The sequence below is a fragment of the Arachis ipaensis genome, chromosome B01, assembly GCF_000816755.2.
Source record: "Arachis ipaensis cultivar K30076 chromosome B01, Araip1.1, whole genome shotgun sequence".
Classification (NCBI taxonomy): Eukaryota; Viridiplantae; Streptophyta; class Magnoliopsida; order Fabales; family Fabaceae; genus Arachis; species Arachis ipaensis.
The window spans coordinates 131565439-131578992 of NC_029785.2; the positions used below are offsets into that span (position 1 = coordinate 131565439).

The 13554-nt window shown below is 36.9% G+C and overlaps 2 protein-coding genes across 2 annotated transcripts; one reads left to right on the top strand and one right to left on the bottom strand.

Annotated features, from left to right (window-relative positions):
• On the top strand, positions 1470-3111 carry LOC107614838 (peroxidase 40). The gene is made up of 4 exons (XM_016316972.2): positions 1470-1964; positions 2052-2243; positions 2328-2493; positions 2571-3111. Exons 1-4 carry the CDS (start codon positions 1734-1736, stop codon positions 2975-2977), a joined length of 996 nt encoding a protein of 331 aa, XP_016172458.1. The 5' UTR covers positions 1470-1733; the 3' UTR covers positions 2978-3111.
• Positions 3690-13554, bottom strand: LOC107639332 (flowering time control protein FCA; the record flags this gene model as incomplete). The annotated part of the gene is given in 20 exon segments (XM_016342812.2): positions 3690-4056; positions 4442-4487; positions 4570-4629; positions 4784-4822; positions 4895-5086; positions 5180-5380; positions 5694-6260; positions 6365-6442; positions 7104-7269; positions 7392-7448; positions 8299-8363; positions 8441-8520; positions 8702-8768; positions 9076-9143; positions 9857-9908; positions 9997-10079; positions 11769-11847; positions 12106-12176; positions 13004-13389; positions 13394-13554. Coding segments are annotated over 19 exon segments (2214 nt in total).

A 13554-nucleotide genomic window follows, 5' to 3' on the forward strand; every position in this document is an offset into this window, starting at 1 on the left:
AAAAAAAAAAAAAAAAAACACAAACTTACTAACTCAGTCCTAAACTCGCGAGTTTGACCGAGTCTAGCCGAATTTACTCAAGATCGAATCTATACCCGAATCAATTTAATTCCATATCTAAACTTGTAAATTCGTACAAATTTACGAATTAACTCACGAATTTGACAACAATATATTCATCTCTTATTATTGTTATTAATTTTACAAATTCAATTATCCATCCGCACATATGCACCAACCTCTTGCTAGTTATAAGATAAGTTTCAAAATAGGTGGAAAACAAGAAAATGTTAAATTTCTTTATTCCTTACTTGCTCTACAAGTTTAGGAATATGTCGGACAAAGGCACATTGTGTGTAAAATGTGGCGCCCAACATGTAAACTTCTAGATGGAAAACACTTCAACTTTCCAAGCTTATTCATATTCACTTTATATAATCATAATTATGATTGAGAAATAAAAAATGTTACATACGTACATAAAAAAATTAATTATTAAATTAATTATAACATATTTATATATAAATAATTAATTTTTAGTGTAGATATAGCATAATTATTTTAAAATATCACACCTAACCGTTCATAGGTAAGTGATTAGCCAAAAATAAAGGTATATGGATAACTCTGAATCCTTAGAGTATGGCGGTGGCAACTGGCAACCAGCCATTGGGCACTCCAAGATTTTAGTTTTTCTAATTAGAAAGCCAAAGTCGTTGTGTTGTGGTTATAAATTACAAATTCTTTAAAGCGTATCAAAAGTGATTGACTGTCAAATTGTTACATAGAGGGAATAGAGGGAATTAATATTGTTATTTTATCATTTGAATCTTTTAAATTTTTATTTTAAAAGATAAAGTATTATCTTTTATTATTGATTTTTTTATATTTTTTTATCCTATTTATAAAATAAATAATAAAAAATCACACTTTACCATTTGAAATAAAATTTAAAATTTAAAAAATCTAAATACATTATTCTAAAACTGAAATATCCGTAAATTATCATGGAAATTGGATAGAGTTTAGAAAATCAAACACTGGCATAAAATGGATGAGGGGTGGGTTGGTAAAACTCAATGTTGAATGGATTCCACTAGAGTTGGGCTGGTACCACTGGATCAAGATTTATGTCATTTTGGGCCTCACATTATCTCCTATCTTTCTTTACTCATTTTAAAGTAGCCCATGAATCAACTTCTGACCAGTATTAATTCGCATGATCCTTCAAAAGACATCCATGTGAAATTCTTACTCAGCATGATGGATCAACGTCATGATCTGTTGGCGGCATGTGTAATTGTAACTAATTTGGTTTTCCAGTAAAACATTATTTTTATTCAAAAACCTTTACTCATATAACATTTTCCCCTTTATTTTGAAAGTTTGACAAAGATGTCTTTATATAAAGATGATAACTGAAACCTATTAAATAATTTGACTAAATTATTTAATAAAAGATAGTAACCTATTTTGAAACATGATATGGGATACGCTTAGTGTGTGAAAGATGAAAATGAATTTTGAATGCAAAACGAATTGTAGGGTATGCACATGGCATTAGGTAATCATAGTGATACAGATTCAGATACATTACTAACCACTCTTTATTATTGACTGTGTCTTCCATCTATTTCATCACCTTTACTCCTCAATATATATATATATAGAAGAGCATGCAGTGTTAAGCATGCAAATCCATTAGTGCTACCTTAACAGTGAGATATACAATAATGGGCATGCAGTTAGTATTGTTGTGCTTAATGTTGATGAAGGCGAGTTCAACAAGTGCAAATGGTGATGGTGATGGTGATAGTGGGTGTCCATTAGGGAGTGACACATACCAATATAGTTGCCCGGAAGCAGAAGCAATAATCTTCTCATGGGTGGAACAAGCTATATCTCAAGACTCCAGAATGGCAGCCTCGTTACTTAGGCTGCATTTCCATGATTGCTTTGTCAATGCAAGACATTCTTTAGTTTCTTTTTTTCACTGCACAAATTAATTACTTCCATCAAATGTTTATAATAACAATAATAATTGTTTCCAGGGATGTGATGCTTCGGTTCTGTTAGATGACAGAGATGATTTTGTGGGTGAGAAGAGTGCAGCTCCAAACCTGAATTCGTTAAGAGGCTTTGAAGTGATCGACGCAATCAAATCAGAGCTAGAATTAGTGTGTCCTGAAACTGTCTCTTGTGCTGATATATTGGCAACTGTTGCTCGAGATTCTGTCGTTCTGGTTCGTCCTTGTTGCTTTGGTTATCCATTACTTACATTTTCGTTTTCGTTTTCATTCCACTAATGAATTTGTTAAGCTACACAGTCAGGAGGTCCAGCTTGGGAAGTGAAAATGGGAAGAAAAGATAGCATAAGTGCAAGCAAGGAAGCAGCAAATAATAACATCCCAGCTCCAAATTCAACGGTTGATGACCTCTTGACTAAGTTCCAGAATGTCGGACTTAATCTTCAAGACATGGTGGCCTTATCAGGTTAATCAATCATCTCTTGAATTCTTGCATTTGTTGACAAACAAAAACAAAGTGTAAATTCTATGTGATTATTTCAGGTGCTCATACAATTGGAAAAGCGCGATGCTCGACATTTAGCAGTCGCCTACAGAGTAGCAGTGACTCATCAGATGTTAATATGCAATTCATCGAGTCGTTGCAACAGCTGTGTTCAGGAGAAGATAACACCAACAAAGTTGCACACCTTGACCTCGCTACACCAGCTACATTTGACAGCCAGTACTACGTTAATCTACTTTCTGGGGAGGGGCTACTGCCGTCAGACCAAGCCCTCGTCAATGGGAATGATCATACACGACAAATTGTGGAAACCTATGTCGAGGATCCATCTGCTTTTTTTGACGACTTCAGATATTCAATGGTGAAGATGGGAAGTTTGGGTTCGAATACTCAAATTGATGGCCAGATTCGAAGGGACTGCCGAACTATTAACTTACCTAATTAATCCTTTTTATAATATGGAATCAAATTATAGTTGGCATCGACATACCTTATTGCTTAGTCTTATATACTTGGAACTTGCTAGTTATTACCATTATAAGATTTATCAAACCCATAAAGCAGCGTCTTAAAGCTCTAGTTTCCCTTTGCAGTTGGGAGTATACGAATATTTATAGACGTAGTCGTCTTTCAACATTTAAATTGAGTGAGTCTAAAATACTACTTGGACCAATAAGATTCTCCAACAGAACATCAAGAAGCTTCTTGCTAAATCCGAAAAATAGAAAACTTCAATCGCACTTAAGACTTCCGTAAACGGAACACATTTCATGTGTTGAGATTTCCCGACGGGGAAAAAACGAACGGATATCGTAACGACATCGCAAACTACCATTATCGGTTGACACAGAATCGTACTATGTAGAACTACTAAAATAAGGGCGCAACATAAAACAATCCGTCTATCCCCACCACAAACAAAATGAAGCGCTATCTCATTCACCTATCCAGCATCAACTTTGCATGGAAGAAGAGAAAAAGATAAATTTAAGAACCAATTTTATATGTAACTTGACTAATGATTTTTAATATTGTTTCACACATTTTTTTTAAAATAATTTTATCATACTCAACTAATCCGAGTATTATCTTAACTCATACGAAGCAGGTGTCATGCTTCGCTACTATATGAAACGACAGTACCGATACCTAAGAAATTTCATCTACGATGTTCCTGCAATTATTTTTGTGTTAAAAATTTATAATTTATAATTAAATCGAAGCTTATGTTACACAAGACGTAAGACGCTCTCTGGTAGGGCGTTTTGGATATTGGTATAGGTATGACCCCACGGCCCTTGGTGTTGGGCCTGAGCTGCTAATATTATATTAGATAAATAAACCCCAACAAGGGCCAAAATAACTCATGAATGACAATAAACGGGGTTACATGCCATTTTGAAGTAGAATGAAGGTGACAGTGCCCTACCTTTGAGCGATTAGAGATTCTCTTTTTACAGCCATTGAAAGGCTGAAACATCTCCATCTGCTGCCTCAAAGCTCAAAAAATCCAAGTTCAAACTCCTGCGGGTGCAAATAGAATAGAAAGATATGTCAGCACTGGAAGTGAAAAGAGTAATAAGAATGCTTGAACAAATATCTTCAGCATTCTTAACCAACAAAATTGACAAGTTACCTCCTTTCAAGTCCCAACCCAAACTCAGAGAAACAACGGAAATCGAAAAGATACTACAATTGAAAAACTGTGGCGTTCACTAACTACCCTTCTAGCGAAACTATCCCATAAAGAATTCCCCACCGACATCAAGGTAAAATAGCAAGGTGATGGCAACATTAGTCCATCCTATTTTTTAATTGAAATTCATGTGGTTTGTGTGTGCATATGCATGTGCACACGTGTGGATGCACATTTGGGGCAGGGTAGAGAAGTGGGTGCAAGGATTGGAACCTGCAGGCTTATTTTTCCACATCCACTCTTGAGAAGTTTGGATACCCTGGAATTGATTCATGAAATAACATTAGACTGAAGGACATAATAACACAAATGAAAGATGTGAAGTGTAAACCTCGGAATACCTGAGAGTAGCGTCCAGCATCAACAGCAGAAATTCCAGATGCCTGTATCTGTTTATAATCCTGAATAGAAGCAGTAGTTCCAATTAATACAACAAAAAGGAGCTACCAAAATAATGACAACATAAAGTGCCAGAGGCTCCATGGACTGATTATGAAGAACATCGGGAATCATCTCTCTAGCGATTTAACCAAGTGTTGGCAAGAATAGTTTTACCTGAATACCTTGGTGACCTGTAACTCCGTATGCCTGGAACTAGAATTGCAAAATGCAAAGTCAGCAACATAAAATCTTTTTACAATGCAAGAATATCATAGATATGCTTACCACTGGGGGCTGCTGCATTTGTTGATGGTGGAGAACCCGGCCTTGATTACCTTGAGGCTGAACCTGTTGGACTTGAGGAAGTTGCTGAGCAGATATTACTGAAGGCTGTGACTGAGACTGAGACTGCTGAATAGACATCATTTGCTGTTGCTTTTGCTGTTCATATAATGTCAACTCCTCTGGTTTCTCCCACTATAGGTTCATTACAGTTAACAATAGTTACTCAACTACTCAAGTGAATTATAAGTCAGGGAAGATAATGACAAATAAAAAACAAATTCTTACCCTACTTTCACCAGTGACACTATTGTAGTAATACTTGAAACCCTCTGGAGATAAATGCTCTGTCCAATTACATTTCACAATAGCTGTGTTTGGGCTTACCACTGGGACAGCAGCAGAAGCAGAAGCAGAAGCAGATGCAGATGAAGGAATTTCTGCAGCAGTGCTGACCATGGTCTGCGGTATGGTCCCAGCCCATTGAGACTACAGGTAGAAAGCATTAGCAGAGGAATGTTACTGCGAAGCTTCCTCAAAGAATTATAAATGATGCATCCCACGAACACTACTATACACTATAACCATATGTCAACTCTAATAATACCATCGATGGAAGAACTGCAACTATCAAAAGCTTTGAAGTAAAACTGATTCAAAACAATTTCCACACGTCCACATTCTACTTAATAAAAATCAAGCAGAAACACTAATCCGCAAAACGTGAAACCTAATCCAAAGTGAGAAATTGAAAAACTAGAATCTAAAAAGGCTAAGCCAAGCAGATTTTAACCAAGAATACCTGATTTTTAGTAGCTTCTGAATTTTGCTGCAATGTATTAGCCTGACTAGATGGTTGTATCATCTGTAGTTGTTGTTGGAGCTGGGAGAAGGCCTGCTGGGAGGAATGAAAGCTTGCTTGTAAAGTCTGAGTTTGCTGTGACAGCATCTGAGCTAACTGAGAGGGGGATTGCTGAAGAGGTTGAACTGTCTGCTGCTGCCCAGTGGGAACTTGCTGTTTATTTGAAGTAGCCAAAGTTGTACCAGATTTTCCGCTGGTATCAAGAGGTGCCTGGGGAAATGCAGTAGCCAAAGAACTCGGCTGAGCTTGGGGTTGTGAAGTTGGGAACTGCCCACTCATGCTATGTATCTGCTGTGAAGGTAGAGAACCAGCAGGGAGTGGAAGTTGTGGCTGGCCAGGATGCCGTACAGATGAAGGTGGTGGAGTTTGTAAGTAGGGTGTTGGACCTTGCGGGTACGACTGGTGGGAAGGAGGCAACTCCTGAGAAGATTGTGTCGGTTTGTGCAATGGTGCTATTTGTTGTTGCTGGTTGGCTGGTGGAATTTGTGGCATAGGCTGGTTGAAATTCTGACAGTGACATTAATGTATTATTCTCTTTTATTTTAGGGTAGCAAACAAGCAGTAAACCCCAATTATTAATTCATGTCAAACTGCTGATTATTTAATTATACCTGTTGTGAAAATGGTGGAAAATTTTGCACTTGGAAACGGTCATCTATTGGACCTCCCATGCCAGTCATAGGACCACCCTGCATTTCATTTTAGTATAAACAATAGATGTTGTGACCAACCAGATCATTGAAAAAAAATAAACAAATGATGGAGGAAGAAGGGTAAAAGGTTTAGAGAAAAGATCACACAACCAGCAACTAATACATCTTTTTCTATAATAGATCTAGGAAGGATGATTGGCCAATAACATATAGCAACGAAGTTCTAGTTTAGTACAAACAGATTTCATGTTTCCATCAACTCCCGCCATTTTCATCATAAACTAAATACCTATACCAATTAACAGTTAACATTTCCATTTGTCCCATTTAATCGAAATACAAGCACAACTTTGGGTTTTTTTTTTTTTTTGAAGTACAATAAAAGACAGCATTTTCAACAGTATTAATAAATTCTATGATCCCCTCCCTTTTCCCCATAGCCCTGCCAACACTATGCTACGTGATTAAAAGGAGGATGACTTATGTCAATAGATACATACAAAATTTTGCAGTTATAGTTCTACTCATCAAATTAATAGACAACACATTAAATAGGATTGTTCATTCTTGGCATGACCAGACTTCACAGAATCCAGAACAAATTCAATACTAACATAAACAGTAGACGCACCACATTTCAGAAGGGAAAAGTTGTATTTGGGCAAGCATAACTTCATATCTCTTAGTTTATACTTACTGGATTTGTAGGCAATGCCATGTCACCAGACCTTGGAAGCATTGGAGGCCCCACCGCATGAAAACCAGCATTCGGGGATGGGCCCATATTTGGTGCATGCATTGGACGCCAAGCATTAGGAGGAGGCATACGATCACCCATGGGATCAGTAATATTTGATGGAAATCTGCACGATGTTATACAGAATGAAACATTACATCACCGAACCACAAATACATATGTATATATAGACACAGGAGAATGAAGAGATACAAGAAAGAAGTAAAAGGGCATGGATGTACATTATACCTTGGGCCTGGTGCATCAAATCTAGAACCATATCCTGGGCCACCAAGTGCAGGACCCCTGAAATGAGCAAGAAAATTTTCTGTAACAACTTTGAGATATATATAAAGCATTTCAAAGTTTGAATAATATGTAGGACACCAAAAATAGTACATATAGGACAGCCATTTGGGTATCAGCTTATTGATTTATGTCTGTTTCTTTGCAACATGTTAGGTACCAAGCTAATTAAAAATTAGGGACTTAACTGTTATTGAGTGAATTATGGGCTATGGTGGGTATCGTAACTAACTTGCCTAGCTGGAAGGTGAGTGAGAGAGAGCATTCTGTTATGAGGGAAGGAAAAAAGATGAGATGAGATCAGACTTTAGGACTTAGGAGAGAATCAAGTCTCTTGAATACCGGATACTTATGTTATACCCTCTTTTTACTAATAATAAATACTAGGAAATTGGGTGACATCTCACTGATATCACTCCATCTTCCTTGCCCTTCTATTATTGTTTCATTCTTCTACTTAATCTAGATGCCAGGCTCTTACACAACACAGCACACTCATTTATATGTCAGAACTCACGCATCAAGAATATTACCTGATTCAAAATTTCAAATTCAAATACAAAAAATAAACTCCTTTCGTTCACCCATGATTGTAATAGAAAATAAAAACTTGTTGAGTGCATAAAAATGAGGTCCACAATACCTTTCATCAACTTATCAGTTAATAGCAACCTCAAATTTGAACAAAGCTGTAGTTCAGATTGCCAAATACTAAATAGAACATATTACTTCTAGTTTGGGATTGATAAATGATATCAGTAAGCATAATGCAATCACTGGGTCAAGCATGAAAATTGCACAACTTAACAATTTTGTTAAATTTTTGGAGTTAAAATAGACTTCAGCTCACCTAGAATCTCCTTGACGAGGTCTCTTGGGATCAGCAAACCGCACAATTAGAGGTTGATCACAACCCTGTGCAGCAAAGTACAAGAGATTAAAGCAGAAAACTTCCATAAGGAGGACCATTACTAACTTCAAATATTCCTTACTCTCATTGTATAAATCCCATTCAGTGCATTTATAGCTGCCAATGCCATATCCCTATGCGAGTATTTAACAAAACCACATCCTTCAATAAAAAAGATGCAAAATATTATGTAATGGATATTGTCGTCAAACAGAAATACAGATAACGAGACATGGACGACAAAACCAGAATAAATGTTAGCATGGCCCAAAGAATGAAGTAAAAGGTTAATCCGGCATCCTACAGTTCCTAGCTATATCTCCGAACAGATAAAAAAACATACCACGGCTTTGCTTTTTCTCATCACGCATGAGATAAACATCTTCAACCCGCCCATATTTTGAGAAAACCTGAAGCAAAGAGGTACATCTATTACTTCCATGCTAAAATTAAAAGAAAGGAAAATACTCCCCCCCACCTAAAAAAAACCACCACATAATTAAAGAAGTATAGTAAACAGAAATTAAATATTAAGAGTGGATTTAATAATTCATTAGACAATTTCTTTATATATTTTTGGATAGAAATAAATCATTGAATAATCCAGGCATCAATTCCCTGGTGCCAAAATTTTCCTTCTGAATACCAAACCGTTTTTTCACTGAAAATATTTCTATAATAACATCTAGTGTGAAGCTTAATCAGTAAGCCACATACTTCCTCAACTTCCTTCACTGTAGCTTGTTTGTTCAGAGATCCCACAAATAATTTGTACTCAACTGCACCTATCATAAATTGTTTGCAGCAACATGAAGAAGTCAGCAAAGAAAGTTCGATGACCCTGAGTACTAATGCTTTAATAAATACAACAAAAGATCACCCAGCCATAAAAGTCTCCCCCCACCTTTTTCCCTCATCTACTAAGATATTGCTCAAACTGAAAACTAAAGTTCACTAGGGTTCAAATAACTTTTTGAGGGGAATATTAAGCTAATACTGCAATAGACAGAAGGCTTGAAGCATGGAAAGTTAAATAAGAAGAACTAACAAAAAAATGTAATAAACATGTTTTTCAACCTTTTACCATATAAAAAAAAAAAAGAAAAGCTAATGATTGTAACATCAATGATCAACCTTTTATGTTCTTTCATAATAAATATGTTTCAATCATTAGAACCCCTCACATGAAAATTAACAGGGTTTTTTGATAGCTATAGAGACATTTTAATTTGTAAAAGCAGCAGGAAACTACATGTTCAACTTATAACCTATGGGTAGTTATTATCTAATCTTTCTGTATAGTCCCTCATCAAAATAACTGTCTCACATTTTAGATTCATTCAAAAATTAATATATTTGGACAATCCCTGCCTAGATATATTAATTTTCAATGAACCTAAAAAGTAAAAGAGACACATATTTTGAGGAGGAGAGAGTAATGTACATATGGATTTAAAAATTTTCAAATATATCAATTTGAAGAAAGAGAGATAGCTACCAAGCCGTTCCCGCTCCCCGTCAGCATAGCGTACTTGGATAGGACCAACACCCTAATTGGCAATACAAGTGTCAGAAAACTATTAACCATAAATTTCCCTCAATGTTCAGTATTTAGGATTCAAAAGCACTACAACTCACTCCAGGAAGGGTATGCTGATTGTGTAATGCTCTAATTGCCTGATCAGCTTCTTCTGAGGTAGCATATTTTATGAAACAACAACCTGCACAACAAAAATCTTTTATGGCAGTTATATTAAAATTATAACCCAAACCCACCTTTTCATCACAACAGATATCAAATATAAATCCACAACCACCAAAGAACTCATTTGCCACCAAAGGTTAACAGTAACTACAAAATGTTTTGATAGATAGAAAGTTGGGAAAAAAAAGTTCTGTCCATGCTTATTAATTACTGAACAAATGAGATCAACGTCTTATTGTGCACATTGTAACAACTATATGGGAAAGGACAATAGATTAAATAAAATTTAAGAGCATAATGAGCAATTGAAATTATAAAAAAAAAACAATTAACACAGGATTTTCAATGGACCATGTTGACAAGTTCCCATAGGTCAAGAGACCAAAAATCCTAAACAATGAATACTAACACATAATCAGGCAACTGGCAATTATCACCAGTAGACTATATCATAAGCAGTATCTAATTTTAGCTGAGCAAATAAAATTCTATTCCATATCTCTTATAAGAAGCTGACGTCACATATTATGCAGATTTATACTTTCTCAAGGCAGAGAGAGAAACTTCGCTTGAGAAGACATTAACTAAAGCAACTACACCAGATAGATCCACAGAACAGAAATCCTTGTACTAATATATTCACAATCGACTGGTTCAAAACATGAGTATGTGCGCTGAATACACACTCATGCCTAGTAATTTACTTAGTATAAAAACTGAACTGCTCTAATAAATGAAGCAAAATGGTGAATCCAACCTTAGCACAAATAAGGGAAGGCAGAAGCATAAATGACTTATACCAGTTGGAAATACCAACTCCACAAATACATGTATGTGGACATCACTATCTTTATCCCAAACCAGGACACATAAGCAATCACAGGCTTCCAAAATTAATTTGGAAGGGGTGGCATAATTATACGTAATCGCATGCCTAGCATCACGACGAAGCAAATTAAATGTTCCAAAAGATAATGATAATTCTAAATCCACACCATCACGAAACGTTAAAGTAAATCCATCACATAAGCGCAACAATAAAACTGAATCCACTCGCCTACGCTTTACATAACAAGCTGCAAATGAACATCCATCAGTCACATCACCAACCGGTCTGGCATTCATAAGGGAACTAATGAAGTGTACCACCCATATTTTGTCAACCCAACTTCAGACCCATGCAATTTATTGAATTAAAACAGATATATGACATGCCAAGCCATTCAATAAGCTATTATGTTCACCAAAACATGAAAAACATGAAACCACTAGAAATACATTGTGATTCACACCATTCAATTGTAACAATCCCAATGTTTTTCTCTGTTCCCTTTGTACAAAAACTGCCTTCTAAATTCTTGACACAAACAACCCTACAACTATGGCATCCGAAACTCCCACTACAATTAGTTGTTGGGTAATGCCCCCACTGCTGCAGCTACAATTGCAAGAGCAGGATCTTTTGGTCCTCCAAGATCCCATCTGCTATACAAAGAGCAGCTTACAGGTTTACACGTCTTGCCTCCTTCTGGTATGACAGGACGAGGAACAAAAAAGGTGGAACCAAAACCAACAAGCCTGAACTTGTTGCAAAAACAAACTGAGATGATGATGAGCTCATTTTTCCTCCCATCAGCCTCTCAAAGGACCTGAAATAAGATGCATATAAATCACAACAGTCTCGGCATATTAAAATTATAAATACCTTGATGCTGCCCAGTTTTTTTATCCTTGATCAGCGCAACCTCAATCACATTCCCATGTTCCTCAAACAAAGGTCGAATCTAACATCATGATCGTGACAAGGAAATAATTAGTCATCAAATACTAGACTAGTTTAATATCTTTCAATGTTGTGAAAAGCATTAAATCATTAGACAATAACAACAAAGCCTTGTCCCACAAGGCGAGATTGGCTATATAGATTAAACGATGTCATAACGTCTTGTAAGGCATCATGTTTGTAGCAAGTGCATTTATGTTTAGATCTCTCTTGACAATTTAACAATATAATAACAATAAACACGGTTAGTATATCTTACATCTTCTTCAGTGGCTGTTCGGGGCACAGATCCAACAAATAGTTTGGCAAAGTTTCCACCATCAAAACGATCTAAAAAGGACAAATGTTTCAATCATTTCATTTATAGGATAGCAAGTGCCATAAGTCATGCTGGGCTTACATGGAAAACATTAGGGTAGAAAAAGCATGGGTGAAATTAAATTAATAGAGCAAAAACTGAAACAACTAATGTTGCAGGACATATAAAACTACAATCAAGCCTTCTCCAACTAACCATGGCTATAAAATAACAGAATAAGTGGACGCCTATATATTCTGGAGCTCTGGTAGGAACCGAATTATAACAGTACTTTAAGCAAGTAAAAAACGTAAGCTAATACCAGCATTATAAAATAGAGAAAGTCTAGAGAGCCAGCAACTTTTGTGTTTTGTGGCCAGCACTTAACCATCAAAAGAAAAGTGAGTAATCTCTCAACATTGGATGTAATCTCACACCATTAAAAATACTATTGATGGCCAATTGATGGTTACAAAACACAAAAATTGCTGGTCCCCTAGCACTCCTCTATAAAATATATATCCGAATTGCAGGTTTTCAATTATGAATTTATGATTCAGGTAATCAGGTGCGGTTGTGTTGTGATCACTGCAATTTACAACAATATAATTATGCACACGATTCCCGGGTAAACTGACAATCACAACCGCAATTGCCACTACGTACAGCAACTTTAAATTCTTAATAACAATATTCAATACAGCTTTAAACTCTTAAAAAACGTATCCCAACTCCAAAGCTCAAGAAGCCTCATGCCAACGCCACCCAGCTCAATCAATTGCGATTAAACCAAACCACGCAAAATTACATTATGCCAACAAACGGAAAACGAAGAGCTCCAATTCAAACTCAGACTCACCTGGCGAAACTCCACGAAACCCTCGCTTGTGACCAGACAGCTGCGGAGGAGGAGCCTGGTAAGTGTTGAACCCGTATTCTCCGTAACCGTCACCACCCATCGGCCCGAACCCTTCGCCGGGGCCGATTGGGTGGAAACCTCCAGGCCCAGCGGGAGAGCGACGTGGCGAGCTGTGGAAGCCGCGGCCTCCAGGGCGGAAGTGCGCGGGGCTCCGACGAGAGTTGTGGTATGTCATGGGAGAATCGGAGAAGCGAGAGTGCGGCCTCGAAGAGTGACGGTGGCCATGAGAATCATCGTTGTTGTTGTTGTTATTGTTTCCATAGCGGTCTCCTCTGTGCCTATCCAGCTTGGCCAACACTAAATTGGAACGAAACCCTAACCCTAGANNNNGAGAGAGAAATTTGCGAGAGAGGGAGAGAGCGTGTGTAATTAATCCGTAGTGTTAGAAGCTGTGTGCAACGATTGGGGGAGCTGAGTGAGTTGTGGCACTTTTCTTTTCAGGTTATAGAGCGTAACAAATGTGACAACGACGATCAAAGGAAAATCAGCGA